Here is a 20764-nt window from a genome sequence, read left to right as displayed (position 1 = left end):
GTTATTAAACTTTGTTATTAAATTGTGTTTAAATTTTGTTAAATAAAAAGAAATATACATTTGAAAACCTGATTAATTTACAATTAATTTAGCTAATTCTTAGTTTTCCGATTCCATGAAAATTATTTATCATCTTCATATAACAAGAAATATTACTTAAACCATCATTATCTCTTGCAATTTCTTTTATTATTAAATGTTCCTTTTTTTATTAATTTCTTCGCCTACAGTTCTCTGTTGGGTTGTATCAACTGTATAAATTAATAGTAGCAAATTGCCATTTACTATTTTATTTTTCACGTTTAGCACGTAGGTGTATAAGTAATGTTCGTCATATTTCTAACTACAGATAATAATTACAGGCGCCCTGCGATAGGTAAACGGGTCTGTCGTATTACTTTTCATGTGTTTAATACTTTAAAACATTAAATATCAGAAAACGAATAAAACTTTGTTTTAAAATATCAACAATTTATATATTGTCATCAATAATAACAATCATATCACGAAGATTCTTATTTTTTCATCCGCTAAAAAATAGGACAAAGGGATAATAAAATCGCAAAAACAATACTCTCTAAATAAATAACATCCCTCTCGCATTCTCTTATATATTAAAATATGATCCTATAATAAAAATCATTAAAGTATTTTAGTATCGTTGTGAGACGACTGACTGTTGTAATACGACAGACCAGCTCGAATCTATATGTTGTGTGATATAAACAAAATCCACTTCGCATTTAAGCTATAAATGTCGTTAAACAAATTTTAATATTTTTAATAAAATTTATCGAGAGTATCCTATGAGACGTACCCATACAATTGAATTGTATTTTTTTTCCATTTACTTACTCTTTTTAGCTTATTCTTCACCTTCATTATCCACTGAGTGTACACGTGCAATAATAATAATAAAATAATAATTAAAATAATAATATAAAATAATAATAGCAATCGTATTAACAGTAATAATAGTAATTGCAGCAGCAGCAGTAGCAGGTAATAATAATAGTATACAGTAATAGTAGTATAGTAATCGTAATAATCTTAATAATAGTGATAGTATTAACAAGAGCAGTAGTAATAGTGACAAACGATAACGATAATAGATATAATGATAACTAATAAGAAGATAATATATAGTAACGGCAATATAATAGTAATAATACAACAAAAGATAACAGTATAATAATAGAAATTGAGCGAGCGAGCGAGCGAGCGAGCGAGCGAGAGAGAGAGAGAGAGAGAGAGAGAGAGAGAGAGAGAGAGAGAGAGAGAATGATATAATTGCGACGATAATTGCGGCCAGTTTCAATAGCAATGGTAATAGTTACGATAATAACAAAAATCAGTTCATGCATAATATACAAAGTAAAGTTAATGCTGATAAAAGAATATTAATAAAAATCATAAAAATTATAATAAAATTGAAGAGGATAAAAAATGAGACGATCGTTATCACAGCACTATTATTACTGCTGCTTACTACTACTGTTACTATTATTGCAATCTATTATTATTATTATTAGAGCTATTATTATTAATACTATCATTATTATAATTGCGTTCACTGCAAACACCAACTATTACCACTGCTACTTCTACTCCTACACTACTGTTACAATGCTGTTGACAATGATCCAGCTGCTGATGATGCTAGTGATGCTAATGATCGAAGTGGTAATAGCCATCGTGGTAATGATGCTTATGATAGAACTCGATTCTTTAATACTCATATACTGTGCTAACATTATCAGTCGCTATATATTATAATATATAGAATCGCGCTTTTAAAAATATAAATACATTAGAAGTTTGTACCGGCAAAATTTCAATGTATTTACATAAAAGGTACGAATGTCAACTACATTGGTGACAACATCAATAATACATTGCAATAGCACACTATACGAGTACTGGAGAATTAAGCAATAACATAAGAGAGAAGCATTTACTACTGGTTCTTTGAGACTCCAACAATTTCTTTTCTTCGTTTTTTTTTTTTAAATATTGTATATATTGCCCGTGCTACTTGATGAGATTTCACCAAGGATTAAATTCTTTTGTAAGACGAAAGGAATTGTAGCCTCATGTCTAATTTAAGCAATCCGTGGCATCGCCGTTATGTCGATTATTCATCTCTTAATAACTTTCCTCAAATTCTTCAATACTTTAGAGAAAAAGACGAAAGGGAATTTAATCTCTTTCTAATCAATATTCTCTAAATTCATTGAAGTGTTAAATTTTTAACAAGCCTACGTGTTAAGAATGTCTCTTCCTCTAATATATGTTTCTTCACTATTCACACAAACATCACGAATACGACATGAAAAATTCTCAGAGTTCAAGGATAGTGGTCGTCAGTACGACTGGCAGTATATCATATTTTTTTTTGAAAGTTAACATTTTATCTCAACAGTGCCTGGACTTCTTTTAAAAATCAAGGCGTAATGGGCATGGCCACATTTATCTTTACTGAATAAATCTGGCAACGGTGGACTCCTGTGAATACTACTATTTATTTTCATGGGCTTTATCTTTATAACAAAGCTTTAACTGCAACGAAAGCAGAGAATATACAATCCTTTTCGTACGTTGCGATAATAGTAGTTTAGATTGCAGTTCGGTTGATCCAACATAATCTTTTTAAGCGTGAAAAGTCTCGACATTATTCGTATAGCTTTTCACGCTTCACAAGCAATACCTTATATATCTAATGATTGAAAATTCGTCGTGAATAAAGTTAGATCATGATAAATTGTGCGATAGCTATTTAAACAACAGTTTCCTATATCGTCGCATAAAGTTCATGATCTCGCCTTATCGACAAAACGACCAATATACATGGATTCTCCTTGTCGCAATACATACGAGCGACATAGTCATTGCATAAATCAGAATCGTGGATATCATCCTAATCGGTAAGTGATTCCGCTTCTTATTGTTCGAATAAACGGAGGACTTTACACCGCCGCTTGTTTTAGTCCTTTCGAATATGCTACATATGAAATTGTAATAATTGTAACTTTCCTTGGTTACTTGCACTCTTCTCTTTCCTTATGACATGATCAAGAAAACGTGCATCGTGCATTCTAGAACATGTAGTATCGTTTACCACCGACTGATCCAGATCTGGGTACAGAGAGATTACATATACATGAATATGTGTATATATATATATATATATATATATATACACATATACATATATATATATATATATATATATATATATGAGTCCGTGTAAATTTTATCTCACTTCCCACAGATACAACCTTACTAATGGGACTCCTTAACGATACAGACATATCTTTTTGTAACTTGCATTTCGATTAACTAATATTCCACTCGACGACAGCACATATTTTTCTTGAGTCAAGTTATTTCAACATTACATGACAATTTAAAATGTGTCACTTTCTCAAGCTTTTTGTAGCAGTATCAATCAGCGCTGATTAACTTGTCGCCATTCTTAAATATGTTCATGTATATTCAATATTATTACTTAATAATGGAAATGCTTAATAAACATCTGTCCGATTGCGCAAAGACAGTAAGTTTATATTGTTAGAACTAAAGAACGGGAAAGGTGTATACATATAATGTTACCTTCCTACATGTTCTTTCTTTCAATATAGTACGAAACTCAGATTTTTAACTCATCTATTTAATTGCTAATCGATTATATAAGCACGTGATTTCGTAGATGAATGAATTCCATTGTGACACTGCCGTGCTGTATTTCTCGAGAAACAGAAAAGCACGTTAGTCTTTGCCCTTATTTTTCGACGACATTATATCAAAGGTTTAATTAAAGAAAGGTGTTTTTTTCCACAAAATAGAAGAGCAAATGTGTTCACCCTCACGAATATTCACGTTCACTCGTTTTGCTGATTCACTTCTTCCTTATTGTTATCACTGTCTTGTTGATTCACATTGGGCTTGTTATTCCCAGGCTGTGTTCCAGAAGGACCATCGTTCATCTTATCGTTATGGTTGTCAGATTTGTCACTGGAATCCATTTTAACGTTTCCTAAAAAAAGAAAATGTAATTATGAATTATATCTTAATTCCATATAAGTATATAAGCAGGTTCTATCATATATTTGCATTTTGCAAACCTTGGGGTGAATAATATTGCTGCTGTATCTTCATATTACGTTGCTGCTGTTGTTGATGTAAATTCGGTCTATGGCGATTAATTTGAGTTTGTTGCTGCTGTTGCGTCGGCATACAAGCAGGCTGCTGTTGCGTAGGATTATTCGGGTTTGGACCTGGTGCAAATGGTACCACAGGTCGTTGTATTGGAGGTGGATAACGCTGTTGTGACGGTTGAATACCAGCTCGAGGCGGCATACCCATTCCACGTACATTCTGTTGTAAAACCTGTAGATTAATACATAAAGCTATATTGTCTTATTTTTCATCTGTAAAACAGATGAAAATTAATTTTGTTTTAATATTCTAAATATTTTTTTCTTACAAAATGGAATTTTAAATATAAACTTATGTAAAATATTTAATTTAATGTAGACATAACATTTAGGTCTTCTTATTTTTTATGACAAAATTTACATATATATTATATAGAATAAAAGAGAGAAATTCTTTAATTATAAATATGCATATTATTTTATTACTAAGTCTATTATTTTATTTTTAATAATATTTAAAATATTTATGTATTTATACAAATTTATCTCTTTAAAATAATTAATATTTCTTGAAAGATACATATTCTAATTCTTGTATTAATTTTTTATTATTTAAAAAAATAAGATAAATTTACATAAATACAAAATCTTGCAGTTTAATGTAAAATAATATGTGATATTATAATATATTCTTAATATGATATAAATGATATTTCATTATATTTCAATATTTCAAGAGATAAATCAAAAAACTGAAAATAAAATATTGTATCAAATATATAAAATGAATTGTTCAAACAACATTATTTTCTGACTTATAATATATTTTTAAAAACAATGTTCAAGATACTCATTATAATACACATGATGTAATATACTTTAAACATATATTAATTATTACATTATAGAAGAAGGAAATTCAAATTTTTCTTTATTGATTTAAAATAAAATCTCAATAAATATTTATATAACACTCTTAAGCTTTAGATTCTCTTGAGATATTGTCATATAAAAATCTTGTATATGTTCAACTTGAAATACATGCATAATATTTAAATGAAATAATTTTAATGAATGGTACATACGTAGTTATTGTAGCTGCTTACCAGAGCAGACTGACTAACGCCCTGATATTGTTGATACTTGTGATGTTGTGTAGGACTTGGTTGTGGTTGTTGTGATGAAGATTGCTGTTTGCAATTTCTTGATTTAGGTGATGGTATTTGAGGAGCTATAATTAAAACATTAATATAATTACATTATATAAACATTTTATATAATACAGTTAAAAAAATATATATAATTTCTTTCATAATTTAAATAAAATTTTTAATAAGTTATTTGTTTATTTCAATTACTTTTTAAAATAACAAACTTACTTGAGCTAAAAACCGATGCAAGCACATCTTGCTGGTTTCCTGATGGACTCTTTAACTGTCTGGGCTGTTCTTGCGGTTGGTGCTTACTGAGAAATGTGGGAGCTGCATTTCCTGGACCTGGCAAACCACCAGTGGGATTGCGAAACTGTTGAGCTGCCGCGGCTATTTGTAATCCTGAACCGGATAAGAAGCTGGGACCATAATTTTGTAGACCGACAGGAGTTGCACTACCAGTTGCCAGACTTTGGCTATGCTGACCAAATCCTTGTAGACCATAATGAGTTCCAGTTTGTTGAGTAGCACCACCAGATTGATAGAAGCCTGTTTGCGATCCAGGAAATACATCTAAAAATATATTACAATATTAATGTTAAGAATATTTCATAAATCGATTTGCGCAATATGTAAATTCTTGATAAAATTCTTGTCATTTACCGGCAGATGTAGCGCTGTAATAACTGTTGGATGCTTGTACGTTTGGACCAGGTCTTTGTACTAATTGCGAATTACTCATGTAACTACCGCTAACACCGAGCACTTGATTTGGATCATATGGTATATAAGCCAACTGAAAAAAAAGATAACTTTTTATCAGTATATTTTATATTATTGGATTTGTTATAACAAAAGGTAAAAGTTTATAATATAAAATCGCACTTGATTAGGTTGAGCAGACGGAGTCTGGAAATGCGGAGCTTTAGTTCCAATTGCCCCAATTGGTTGGGACGATGGTTTGACGCTCGCCGACATTAGAGAGTTTGATGATGAACTGATTAACACCGTATTTGGATTATTACTGAGCTGCTGATTTTGTCCGAAGGGCGGAGCAGCTGCCGCGGTCTAAGAGAAATTAATGATTGAATCAATTTCATTATAAATATGTGTTAGAACAGTAATAGATACTTTTAGATTGTAATATACTGCAAATAGTTCCATCAGAAATTCATATGAGACGTTATAAAAAAAAATTAGAATTTACGTACAATACGATACTGAGACAAATTGCTTTGGTACATCTCTGGCGTGGGAGCATTCGGTGCATGAGGTGGCGGCGGTGGAGGTTGCTGCAAGTACACGTTTTGTTGGCTGAACGAGCTTTGGAGGGACGGAGCATATGGCGCATACTGCGTAAACGGTGATCGACTCTGATCCAATTGAAACGCTCCGTATAAACCGCCGGCTTGAGCTGGTAATTGTCCCGAGCCTGTATTGAATAACACCGCAGGCGGCGACGGTATAGCCGACATGCCACCGTATTGTGCCGCTTGTGAACCAGGATATTGCGGAAATTCCTGAAAACAAGAAAAGAGATCGTTTCTTTTAATATTCAGTTCCTTATCAATCAATTTTTGAAATAACAAAATAATAACAGTAAGAATGCAACGCACCTGATAGTTAATATGCGAGGGTTGTCCCGTAGAATTGAACGGAGGTGGACTTAGGGGACCTTGGAGACTAACGGGAGGATGGCCAATAGGACTTTGACCAGCTCCGATCGGACTTGGTCCAGGCACAGTAGATCCTGGTTGTGTACCACTGCTTCCCGAAGACTGTTGCTGCGGCTTCACCTGCGGGGGAACCAGCTGCGCATCAGGCAAAGAGTCAGCGTTTTCCCACAAGGGACATTGTGTTTCAATATTTAATTGTTACATATATCACGTCAACAGATATTCTCGACTAGCATTCGTTAGTTTGAAAATCGTTTTTAAATCTTTGAAAATCTGGTGAAAATGAAATAGGTTTGTTACATCATAGTAATCATGCATTGCTTTATATTTAATAATAGAAAAGCCGTAATAATGATAGTGAATAATGATAATAGTAACAAATAACGGTAATATTATCTATAATAAATATGGTTATAACATATATTGGTAATAATAAAAATAATCTATTAAATCGATATTGATTATTAATAAGTGGCTGACCGAGTAATCTTTTGGCTAAAGGTATAGCCACTTACCTTTTTCATTTTCACCACACTTACTAGATAAAATTTTTCAAACGAGAAAGAAAAGTAAAGCAATTAATGACAGTAACAATGCAAGTAACAAACATTGGAGAAACTTTAATAACGTGATTTCTATTGCATGCATAATAACATGACATATGAAAAAGTATTTGCGAAATGATTTCTCACCTTGCACACATTTGTAGATGTTGTGATTTCATTTTTTATATTGCTCTGATTGTATTGTTGGTGAGGACTGTAACTATCATCGACGTCGCCGCTTTCGAACGCCTGTGGAAAGCTAGTAGCGCTACTGACTACACCAGTACCATCCTCGTGTTCGACCACCGTCGGCATTGGTGGCGCATTTTCCCAAACTTTCTTTACAGATGCGATTTTAAGATTGAGCTCCGCGGTCGACGGCGATATCGTGCTCTGGCCACCAGCCATATGCATGGAACGTGCCATGCCCAAACTCTTGCTCTTATCTTCCGTCAATTGTGAAAGATCAGAGTCAAAGGTGAAGTCCAATTTCATATCAGCATTGTCTTCGTTCTTGTTGAAAGACAAAGGCATTTGGATGGGTTCTTGATTCTTGTCTTTGATCAGATCGTTCGGTTTATTGGAAAACGCGACGGAAAGCGTTGGCTGCTGATGCTGCTGGACTTGACTGCCTTCCTCCTCCATTTCCGCACGCTTTTCGGCTCGTTGTTGCGTCTTGATATGATTCGAAAACTTCGATTTAACTGCCAGGTCCGTCGGTCCACTCGTTTTGGTAGTCTTCGAGTAATTCGTATTTTCGAAGATTAAAGTCTGTACGGGAGGCGAAGACACATCGGACACGTTCTTTTCCGTCAGAGTTTCCTTCAGATTTTTCCCCGTTTTCTCGCCGCTCGGAGAATTTCGTTGGCTGCTATGTCCAGAGTTGGCTTCGTTGCCTTCGTGGCTGTGGTCATTCTGTGCCGTTAAACCAGACATCAATTGGATGTCGGTAGGAACCGCGGATGGAGAATTCGAACGCAACTGGCTTGTGAAAGGCTTATCCCAAGCGTTGACTGTTGGGGGAGGTGCAGGACTATTCGAAGAGTCCTTAGTGTAGTTATTGCCCGAGCTATTCAGTTTGTTCATATCGCTCGCGTCGGTTACGCACATTTGTTGTTGCTGTTGTTGTTTCACTAAACGTTGGAAACGCGGCGCGAGTCTTGGATTTCGAGAATTTCGACTATCGTACTTCTGTGGGATGTTCGCCGGTTGAGGGATATTCTGTCCAAGTAAGGGTGGTATATTTTGCACTTGCTGCAAAACTTGCTGCGACCCGTTCGACTTCGATTTCGAACGATCACGTTCACGCTCCTTCTCCTTGTCTCTCTTAATAGGTTTCGCTTCCTCCTTCTGATTGTGCCTGGACTCTTTCACGTTTTTCTTTGAACGTACTTCTTGGAAACCGTCAGCGTCTACCTTATCTTCTACTGCAACATTTGTAGCATCTTCGGTACAGCTGTTTGTTTCGATCTCCGAGTCCATTAGCTTTTTGTCTTTCGTCTGAGACTTCTTGTTAAGATCATTCAGCGCTTGATTCACCAGATTCGGATCGCTGAGCTTGATCTCATCGATACGATTAACCATGCTATCTTTGTTATTTGGTTTATTTGTGACCGCGCCACTGTTAGTGGAGCTTTGACTTCTGGATCTTCCTCCGTTCTGTATTTGCGTATTTTGCATTAGAGGCGGTATGCCGTCAGTGTGATTCTTCTGAGTGCTAAATCCAGCATTCTGCAGATTCCGTTTTTCCGCTCCTGGGGCTCGTGACGTCGGATTGGAAGACTTGGGATTTTTCTCGCGTTGCTCTCTAGTATTTGCCGATTGCTCGCCTCTACGGGAATGCACGTTCGTGCCGATAGCATTCTGGTTCACAGATTGAATAGCTCGCCCACCAAAATGCTTGTTGCGACTGTTACGAGACTCTTTATGATCATCTATGTGCTCCTCGCTGTTTTCCGATGTGGTTTCCCAATCTTCGTTACCCACGTCTGACTGAGGCTGTTTCGACAGATTGCCGCTGCTGCCGCGTGAACGGGCTTCGCGGTTATCTCTTCCCTAAATTAAAAAATTAAAAAAAAAAAAAAAAAAAAAAGATATAAGATACATTTATTTGATAAATTGTGACTAGTACAATAAATTAATTAATATAAAATATTAATTTCGAGCTTGAACTCTTCACTTGTTATTTATTTTATATTTTAGTACTTATTATTCCTTTTTTAAATTAATAAAAAAATAAATAAAAAAATGTATTAATAAATTTAAAACTGTAGTGTCTGTATATAACAAAATGTGATTATACGTACTCTTCTACTTCCACTACGAGTTCTCTTAGAACGTGACTCTTCTTTTCGCATTTGTATTTTTTGGGATGGGACATTGGTGACTTGACTCGCATGATTCGTTTCTTGCTTGTTACCAGACTGAGGAGTTTGTTGACTCGGAGACTTATTACGTCTGCCCGTAATACCTAAAGTAAGTGCCTGTTGCTTCGCGATTATCTTGTCATCGGCAGATTCAACTGGCGCGGATTGCAATAGACTTGCTTCTTTTTCTGAAGTCGGAGTCGGCGGATTTTGCCGACCGGCATTTTGTTGCTGATGCTTCTCGTCCGTATTACGTTCCGACGAGAACGGACTCTTGCTGGATGGAGGCCCGTAGCCTTCCATGCGACTACCCGTAGCCGTATTCCGAATACGGAAACCGCCTCTGCCACGACGAGATGGCTCGCCTGATGGTGCAAAAGCCTCATGGCTGGGCTTTCCATCATACGTTCTTTTCTCGCTGCGTGCCTGAGGATACTCAGTACCTCGCTTGTCATCTCGCCTCGATACCTCGCGATTGCGCTCCTCCTTTTCAACCTTTTGTGACGGTTTTGGAGAGCGAGCCGATCGCTTATCTTCTTTTCCAGACTCGGTAGAGCCGGATATCTCATCAGCGCTGTTCTCGGAATCAGTGTGCCCATATGAACCGCTCTTAGTAGACATTCCAGATTTACCAGCGGATCGTGGTCCACCCCTTCGTCCTCTGGATTCCGGGCCACGCCAACCGCGAGTATAAACGCTGAAAGTTCCTCCCCACTGACGTCCACCGCGAGATTCTCGGATTCTAGAATTGGAGCCACTGCTACTCGTTCTATTGCGCGTACTCTTTTCTCTCTTCTCATCCTTAGCTTGCTCTTTGGCATCTTCCGTAACGGGTTCCTCCCTCTTCTCCAAGACGGACTTATCCAATAAGCTCTGTTTAATTTCATCGTTTTCCTTGCTGTCTTTAACGACTTCAGCTATTTTTTCCTCTTCTTTTTCAAAAGTCGGTGATATCGCATCAGCCCATGCCTTCGGAGAATTATCACCTCTCTCAATTTGTCTACTTTCCGGAGTACGTTCCGTTTTCCTATTCCACACATCCGTATCCTTTTTCGTTTCTACGACATTTTCTTTCGGTTGATCTTTCTTTTCTTGAAGATCAGAACTACCTCTTTTCAGTTGAGTCAAACTGCGCTTCTCATTCTTCAATTCATCCGCTTCAATTTTCTCTTTAGTAACTGGACCAGGCGGTTGCCTTCTATCTCTCTCCCTTTCTCTAGTTTCTTCGTGATACAAATCTCGTTTCTTTTCCTCGTAATCTGATACTTCGTTTACCCAAGAAGTACAGTCTCGTAATTTATGCAATTCATCATCGCGTAAAGACGTTTTCGATTCTCTGGAGGTGCGACTATCACGTGAGTCTGGTCTCTGCGGACGTTCGTTACGCTCCTCCTTCGGTGCATCACGACGATTTTCAAGTTGTCTGTCCTGTCCCACGTTGCGTTCTTCACGCCACTCCGGATTCTCAGAGCGCTCTCTTTGCTCGCGTTCTCGCTCGTCGAAAGAATCCTAAAAATAAAATTGAAATGTTTTCAAAATTAGTTACAGAATAATAATAACATAATCGAAATAATCCGATAAACATAAATATTAAATTTATCGCACACAAATTGACCTTGTTTCATATTTTTACCTTTGAGTAATTGTCATAATCCTTTTTGTCTTTGTCACGTACATCTCTCACATCTCGAGCATCACGGCTGGTAGGACGAGAATCTTTGACATCGCGACCGTCTCGATTGTCTCGAGTATCACGACTGTCACGGGTATCTCGGTTGTCCCGATTATCTTTCGAGTCTAAAATCTCCTTCGGGTCTCGTTCTTTATCATCAAAATGTCTCTCGCGTTCCCACGAATCGCGAGAATGCCTGTCATCATATTCATAATCTCTGAAATTACGGCTGTATTCGTCATAATAACCACCTGGTTTGCGACTATCGTAGGACCGATGCGAGGAATGCCGATAACGATCTTCTCTTGATGATGGTGCACCACCGCGATGGTCTCGTGACGGAGGTCTTTCATCATCCAATGGTGCCGATGCATCCGAGTCGGTTCTGCTACGTCGTTGTGATGGCAAAGATTGCTTCATACCACTATCTACTAATACAAATTCCATTTAGTATGCAGTTTTATAATGCAGTTTTTTAATATTTTAGTACAATAAAATAGTGATTGAATAAACTTTCTAAAAATATTATATTAATAATCATTTATATTTAAAATCAAATGTTAGCCAACATCAAATTTTTTAACCAAACTAAGAATTCATATATTTTATACAATTCACAATATTATATTTTATACAAATTAATAATTAATTATGAAAAGACTAACGCGTGAGAATGTAATCATATACACCTCGTTTTTGAGATTCAATAAATAAAAATGATAAGTAAAAGAATATGAAATAAATGTAACACATTGGAATATTTAAATATAAGAATTGTTATCATATTCACTTTATATTATATGCTGTTAAAATAGTAAAAAATTATAATAATTATTTTTGTTACAATAAAAATGTTATTATTAAAATAATTCTAATAGTAAAGTAACCTATAAAAACTTACTCAATGAATTGTAATTATGAAGCCATCTACCAGGATCGTATTGTTGAGAGAACGGCACAGACTGAGAAGCAGGCCTTTCCGCATTCGGTGAAATCCGATTAAAATTCGCACTACTTCTCTCTGCCTGCTGCTTTTGAAACCTAGGGGGCAAATTATTTTGAAAGTGTCGAGAGAACGCCGGTTGTTCGCGATCTCTCGAGTCTCTTTGATCACGATCGCGATCGCGTTCCCTTTCGCGTTCGCTACGCACTGTATCTTGCTGTCGTAAGAAAGACTGTCGATCGCTCTGACGAAAGTCCGTCAGTCCTTGATCTCTGCCTTCTCTTAAATTGTCGCGAGTGTCACGACAGATACTTATATTTGCCATAATCTTCTCATCTTTTCCTTCGGACGAAGTACGAGAACGTTCTCTTTCTCTGCTTTCGCGTTCCCTGTTCTCCTTCTCCCTCTCCCACTCGGGTATAGGAAGAGGTACAGGCGGAACACTGATCAAGCTTTTGGACTCGCCAGATTGCGCGCGTTCCTCATCCTTATGTTTCGCCTGCTTCTCTTTCATCTTTTGTTCCAAGTCTTGTAATTTCTTAGCTGCCGCTTGCTTCGTTGATTCTTGGAAACGTTTCTCCTCTTCTTCCTTGCGTAAACGTGCACGCTCGACAACGGACGCAACTTCGACTTTAATTCTACGTCTTTCGTTCCACGTCTCGTCGTCCTCGACACCTGTTTATAACATAGACAAATGAATTAGATGTAACTTAAATAAATCGTTGCACTTTGTATTTTGTAATTTTCTAATAAAAGTATCATTACCTCTCAAAGAATGTACAGAGTGCAATTGCGATTGACTGGCGTAGCCAGCACTTGCACCATTCGATCCACGATAATCACGATTCATAGGTTGAGTCCAAGGACGATGCGGCGGATCGCGGAGTTCCTTCGAGTCTCGATTATCTCGAGGTTTCTCCTTTTCTTCTGCAATGTTATCATCGCCCTTTTTCTCTTTAATATCTTTTTTCTCATCATTTTTCGATGATTCTGGTTCAGGTTCGTCATCGCTAAAGGCCAATTTTTGGTTATAATCAATATCATCGTGCGCAGCCCATCCTGCATCACGGGAAATATCATCCATACGAGTAAGGTCTTCCTCCTTGATGATGGGTCTAGTCAGAATTTCTTCCTCAGCCACGCGTTCGCGTTGAGGAGGTGGGAATCGATCCAAAGGATGATTAAATCTAGGTCGAGGAGTGTTGGATCCAGAATTTGATGTAATATGCGAAGAAAATCCAGCAGGAAAATTTGATCTATACATCTAAAAAAATGTACAACACATTTTGTTACGCAAGTCCAAAAGAAAAGATCTATATAAAATTGGATTTGTAATAATAAACTCACAAATGGCGGGATAATTCCCCGGTAGTGATGCATGTTTGGCCCAATCTGGGAACTGGAAGAAGGCGCAGAACCTTGATTGTTTACAGAATTATGCTGGCCTCCCGGGCCCGCGCCCATGTTGGGCGATTGGCCCAAGTTCTGCCGCCCTCCACCGGGTCCCTCCTGGATATGTCCTCCTGAAACAGGTATATTTAAAGGGAGGCCCTGGCCCGCCGGAGTATTCCCATTTCCTGGACCAGCTGATGTTACTGGTACTGCGCCACTTGCCGTACGACTTCCGCCTTGAATCCAACTTCCTTCGGCTACAAAGATTCAGTTGCAGATAATCTATATACTATAGATTACATTATACTAGAAATATTAAAATAAAGAAAAAAACTCACTCTGCGGACGCAAGCTTGGACCTGGACCATATTGCGCATTTAACTCTCGATTCGATTGCTGTTGATTTCCCGGTATTCCACCTATGCAATTTATTTATTGTATTAGAGGCAAAAATAAATAAATAATTATACATTGCCTACAATTCCGATGCGCTTATGATACATAATAACAGTAATATCAACTGATGAAAGAATGAAGATTTAGCAAGATAATAGTATGATAGACAAAATACATGCTCGCACACAATTGTGCATAAAACTTTTTCACGTATATATAACATGCTTTACAGAGATAGTGTCAAGAATCTAACAAAAAAAAGTAATACAAAAGATAAAATATCTAATTATTCACATAATTTCATCTAAAATAAATGTAAAAATAAATGTAAATAACACGACTCGATAGAACTAGTATCAATTTCATATTACATAAGCATATAATAATCTTAGTTACAATATATATATATATTTGCGCGCGCGTGTGTGTAAATACAAACATAATTAAGAAGTTTTTACAAATACTTCGAATTAAATTTATATATCTTTTTATTTATCTCTCCCATATATATTGTAATATAATTAAAAACTTTTAATTATTTTATAATATATAAAATAATATTGTAACATATATTTAAGATCGATCAAATAATATTTATAAATATTTTAAGTTTTATTTTTACTTTGAATATATTTCCGCCATATAAATCTGAATAAATTATAATAATTCTGTTATAATTATATATATAATAATGTTTGCAAATAATGTAATATTGTTTAAATCATATTTCTGCATATAAACGCATATAAACTTATTCAAGAAAAATGTTAAGCAAATGTAAATATTTTGTACAACAGAATATAATGTCATAATATAATGCATTTTATGGTGCAATTTTAAAAATATGAAGAATTGAGAGTAGGATAACCCAAGCTGTTAAAAAAAAGATTCATTGAATTAAAAGGACAAAAACTATACGTCTCTTAACATTATGTACCTATCTCGATTGCTTATGCATATTCTTCTTTTTAATTAAGATAATAAATTATAAAAAATGACATATGAGATTTGGTACATATTGTAGTGCTATCTAATTTTCTACAAACGTATATAATGCAAATTAACATTTATATAATCAATATATTCTAATCCTAATACTATATCTAAAATTTTAATGTAATTAATGCACACTTAAATATTTTTTTTAATATAGTCATGAATTATATCTTTACTACTATCAATAACGTTAAATATATGAACTATTCCACAAAGAAAAAATTATATATAAATAAATAAAAAATTAGTTTTATGTAGAAATTTTTATTTTTAAAATATATATATATTAGTCAAATATCTTATTAAAGTTTCAAAAATATAACAAAGTATAAGATATTTTTTTTAAATGTTTATATATACATATATATAATTAAAATAATTTTCAAATTTCTTTCGTGGAATAGCGAATAATATAGAAATAGGAATAAAAGTTAGATACAATTTATATAAAAATTCATTTACTAAATAATAAATATATTTCTCTTAAGTAAAGATTACTGTAGAATAAGAATCTTGAAAGATGATATAATATCGTTGCAATTAAGATAAACAAATATTTTTATTTAATTTCTAAATATATTTTTATAATTTTATCAATATGTCACTATTTGTATACTGTTTCTAGAAAAATACTCTAATCACAAAATTTCGTAAGATATCACCGACAAAAAAGATATTAATAAGATAAACAAACTGTATTCTTACATGATTTTCGTTATATAATTCAACATTTCAAAGTTAAAGATTATCTTTTGATCTTTTTAATACGTTTAATACGTATATTTTATCATCACTATCTATTAAAACATATGCAAATGGGTAGTCTTCATGAAACATCCAATGTGTAAACTACTTCTTAAAGCACGATTTACTAGATCCACTATTGGCCTGATATAAAATCAAGAATCCGTATGCAATGCGCATTCTTGTACATATCTGCTGCAATTTTCATGATCAACAGATTTATTTACATTAATGTACGCAGCTTCCATCTTGCTCATAATCGAATAAATTTAATTGAAACGCAATGTTAAAAAAAAAGCTATCATGGGGAGAAGCACAGAGAGCACTACTGACAAAGAGACAAAAACTTGAATCTAACAGCAACAGGCAAGCAGTACCCCACCTGAGTGGTTGTGGGAATACGGCTGTTGCTGTAGTAACGAGTGATGGACCGCGACTGAGATTGCATTGGATGTTGTTGAGGACTGTTGAGTCTGGCTCTGAGTGGAGACGGAGGCGGACGGCTGTCCACTGAGACTGGGAAACTCGTGTTGGAACTGCGGGGACTGGTGGGCGAGGAAACTTAGTCCAAGGGCACCTCTTCCCCCTTTCGCGCCCCCCACGAGCCCCGCGTAACCAACCACTGCTGCCACAATGGGCGTACCTATCAATTAATTGCACCACCCAAACGACACCACTCCGCTTATACTTATACTCATGCCCAACGTCCAGAAATGGATATTAAAAGGATAAAGACTACATATCGCAAATATTAGATGGACAAGAGCAGTTACTGTTACATCCCGCATATATCATAACACATTATCTTAAAATTTAGTAAAGTCCTTTATCAATCCAACTCTGGACATCTGTCCAATGTTTCATGATATGTTACGTGCGTTTATATTACAATAATTTGCTTCAAATAAATACTATATATGGAGCATCATTATGATAATATACCAACGTTATATATTAATATATATATAATGAATTCATATTGTGTAAATAGTATAATGTATCAATTACATTAACTCTCAACTGTCTGATGTTATCGATCAGAACACATAGAATTAATATATAACTATATATATAATATATATTAATTTATATATAACCAATAATTATAATATATACAGAAATAATTTTACACACGCCGCTCCGCCTACGTTCTTACACACTCCCTTTTCGTAGAGGGAGACGGCAACAGATACCTACATGTGAAAAAGTAAAACCTTTCTCTGTCTTGCAATCGCGATTAATCTTGTATTATTAGAAATTTTTAAAAAACTTTTAAAACCTTTTAAATATTATTTCACTTTAAGCATACACGCTTGCTTTTGAATAATTACAAGTGTATTAATGGAACGGAAAATGTGAAAAATAAGAAAAAAGTAAGTAACTTAAAGTCCTTAATATCTTATATTAATTGATATTACGCATACATGCTAATAATGCTAACATATGTTTCTGCACATACCGTCTCCTGATCTGCTCATGATCGCGCTCCATGATGATTTGTTGTTTGCTTGATCCAAAAAAGAAGCTTGTGACGCATTTTGTTGTGTCGGCAGTAAAGAATGTAGGGATGTTGAAACAGTGGTCCCTGCTGCGCATTGTGCTGTTGAAGAGACAGTCTGCAAAGAAACATTTTAAATTTACTATATATCTTAAATTTTTTTAATATAATATATAATAAATAAAATAGAACATCTTTTTGGCATATTATTATTTTTATTATCATAAGGCGTTCACAGAAATATAGAGAATATAATAATTGTTTTTCTCTCATATAATCATCAGAATTAATCTATGATAAATAGAAGCAGTAAGAAAAAGAAAAATATGATAAATTAGAATATGAAATAATGAAATGTTAATATTAACTATAATTATTACTAATTATTACTAATGATTTTATAAAGAAAACAATTGAATGATAACTTACAGTAGTATTATCTAATGAAGTTGCTACTGTGGTGGTAGTAGTAGTGGTCGACGATGTCGAATCCTTAGTAGTAGCCCAACCACTTCCTCCACTTGGCACAAGACTGACAGCTGGATCACTGCTGCTGGTTTCACTTTTTAAACTGGGCAAATTAGCTGGAGGACGCCGTGCCGAAGGCACCTTTCCAAGACTTTGCATTCCATGTTTGCGAGGTAATGTATTTTTTTGTTGATGTGGCTCCAAAGATTCACCCTATGTGAAAATATCAGTTAGAAATATTTAGCTAGTAAATTGCTTTGCACTAAATAATAACTTGTAGTAAACAATAACTTTTCTTTCAATGGCAAAAATATAAAATAATATTAATTTATACAGATAAATATTAAAATTTGTTCAAATACTGTTTTATTTATACATATAACAATCATCATATATTGATGTAATATTAAAATATTGATGTAATATTCATAAAAGACTGATAAAATGAAGAATAATTATTTCGAATTTAGTTTTATTTAAGTTTTATTTGGTTTTATCTAATTATCTAAATTTTAAGATAAGAGATATTTGTAAACAAAAGCATCTCTCGGAAGATTAATAAGAAAAAGTAATAAAATGTTGGCCAACTCACCCTACTCACCCGGTACAAGCTATTGATATCTAATGATTGAAACTTGGATTTTCCTTTCTCCCCCTTCGACACAATCCCTGACAGAGTAGACATGCTGTCTGCACGCAACCATTTAGTACCAATCAGACCCAAAAGAACGAACCCTTTGTCTGTAAAGACAAAGTTATTTAAACGTTCCTTTCTCACTATTAATGTCTCAATTATTCATAAATTGTTTTTATCTTTATTTTCTTTAAACTAATAATAATTCAATTGTAATCTGAAAAAAATCACATTTAAAAGAATTGCAGTTAGAGACATATGCAGTTAATCTAACTATATACCTAAAAGATTTTTCTTGGATCATATCTTTCAAATTTAAATAGATATTCATATAGGATACATTCCATTTGGCATTTACAACGTTGATGGCATCATTTGTCTTTGTTTAATATTCAGTAACAGCAAAGACAAAATGATTCTAAGCGTTGTCAAATAGAATGCACTTTATATAATACTATGTTTAACGATAAAAAAAAATTTAAAAAGCTATCAGACATATATGTCCATTCTACAGTGTTTATTCGGCACAATCAAGAGAAAATTACATGTTGTAACACGTGATATATAACGTAATAATTGTGATACCTTGAGTCCTTTATCAAAGAGCTCTTAAATGCCTCACTACCTATCAACTTCCTAGCAGCGCAACGTCACCGATTCGCCTCGGCAATGCGCGAGAGTGGCGTGGAGGAGTTTGTAAAGCGTATCCGAGTGTCCCGCACATCGGCGGAAGAAACGGCAGAGGCGGCGCGATCCGAGGGAAAGCTTTTGTCTGTAGCGGCGATAAAAACGACGCAAAGTAAAAGCGACGAAAATAACTCGACTTATTGCCTCGTACGAATCTGTACCCCCGTGCTCGGCGGGGGCGGCCGCGAGGAGTAGGTGCGGGCCCTTGGGCCGTGTGCGTCGCGACGTCAAGGATCGACGCGACGGCTCAAAACAACGGGACGTTCAACGTGTCGCGATCAGTCGGCTCGTCGAGTCGCACGATGTTTTGGGATCTCGAGTTTTCACCACGCACTGAACCGTCGACGGTTTCGCCGCGATAACGGTACCCTGTGTCGAAGAAAGCGAAGATGCTGGCGAGACGAACGGGGGGTACCAGGCAAAAGAGAGGCGAGGGAGAAAAGAAGGGAGGGAGGGAGCGGAAGGAGAGAAGAGAAAGAGAGGTGTCGGATACAGCGGAGGCTATCCACATAGAAAGGACTTCGCGGTGACGGTGGGCGACGATGATGGATCCCGGGGAAAAAATACGTACTTACCTTGGTCCGTCCAAATGGGTTACCAATTCACAACAGGGTTAACTCCCAGTGAAATTAGATTAATGCGCGGATCGCCACGGATTACCACCTACGACGACGACGGCACCGCGCCTAGCTGGAGGACGCAGAGTACTCTTTTTCTACCAATTCGTCCCAAGATGGCGAATGCGCGACTCTCTCGGGCCCTTCCTCCGCCGCGATCAATACAATTACGTCACGCTCGCCGAGGAGAACGCCGTTCTCACAGACGCGCAACTCGTCGGCGGGTTCCCGTCCCGCTGCCCGCACACGACAGCAACGCGCACAAGAATTCACACTTCGCGATTACGAATCAATTCCGTGGTCCACGATGACGTGCGTCAAACTGCGCGATGCGTAGGTTACAGCTTTGCGGAAACGGAGCGTGCCCCGGGGAAAATCACGGAATCGCTATTTCCGCTACGCCACTGTCTACGTTGTGCGTGCGGCAGGAAAGTAAACGCACGCAACGGAAAGCGGAAGACAACTCCCGCGCCTCGTGGCCACCAGGTGGCGCTGCTTGGCGCGAATTCTTTTCCCATACCGCCGGGATCAAGCGCGCGATGCCGCGCTATATTCAAAAACTTTCGGACACGAGGAAGAAATAAAAAAGAAAACAAAGAAATGTAAAGAATTAGGAATAAAAAAATTTTAATAAAAAATAAATTAATAAAAAGACACATTAGTATTTCCTTGATCGTGAATTGAAATAATCTCCTATATATAGAAATTAATTCTCTACGTTTAACTTTTACTTTCTTAACTTTTCGATTATATTTGAAATTCTTATTTTTTTGTCAAAGCAAACGGGAATTCTTATTGCTTACAATTTCCTGACATTTCACG

General features: G+C 35.7%; 1 protein-coding gene across 11 annotated transcripts; it reads right to left on the bottom strand.

Annotated features, from left to right (window-relative positions):
• Positions 1-274: 274 nt before the first annotated feature.
• Positions 275-20383, bottom strand: nocte (no circadian temperature entrainment). 11 transcript variants are annotated; one of them, XM_011646043.3, is made up of 20 exons: positions 19901-20383; positions 18597-18745; positions 17966-18217; positions 17498-17654; positions 16421-16681; positions 14241-14321; positions 13858-14159; positions 13276-13774; positions 12469-13185; positions 11529-11998; positions 9836-11404; positions 7677-9584; positions 6925-7119; positions 6520-6828; positions 6194-6376; positions 5972-6104; positions 5537-5881; positions 5243-5388; positions 4125-4389; positions 275-4036 (listed from the first exon to the last, which is right to left on the bottom strand). In XM_011646043.3, the coding sequence occupies exons 2-20, from the start codon at positions 18687-18689 to the stop codon at positions 3882-3884; spliced, it is 8040 nt and encodes a 2679-aa protein (XP_011644345.2). In that variant the 5' UTR covers positions 18690-18745; positions 19901-20383; the 3' UTR covers positions 275-3881. The 11 variants fall into 11 exon arrangements, with proteins under 11 accessions (XP_011644345.2, XP_011644348.2, XP_011644351.2 ...); XM_011646046.3 differs by having other exon boundaries at positions 4125-4377; XM_011646049.3 differs by having other exon boundaries at positions 5264-5388.
• Between the last annotated feature and the right edge of the window lie 381 nt (positions 20384-20764).

This window comes from Pogonomyrmex barbatus, unplaced genomic scaffold (genome assembly GCF_055798465.1).
Source record: "Pogonomyrmex barbatus isolate J1 unplaced genomic scaffold, ASM5579846v1 scaffold18, whole genome shotgun sequence".
Lineage (NCBI taxonomy): Eukaryota > Metazoa > Arthropoda > Insecta > Hymenoptera > Formicidae > Pogonomyrmex > Pogonomyrmex barbatus.
Note: the sequence above shows the minus strand (reverse complement) of the source record. Positions and strands in the feature narration are given on the sequence as shown.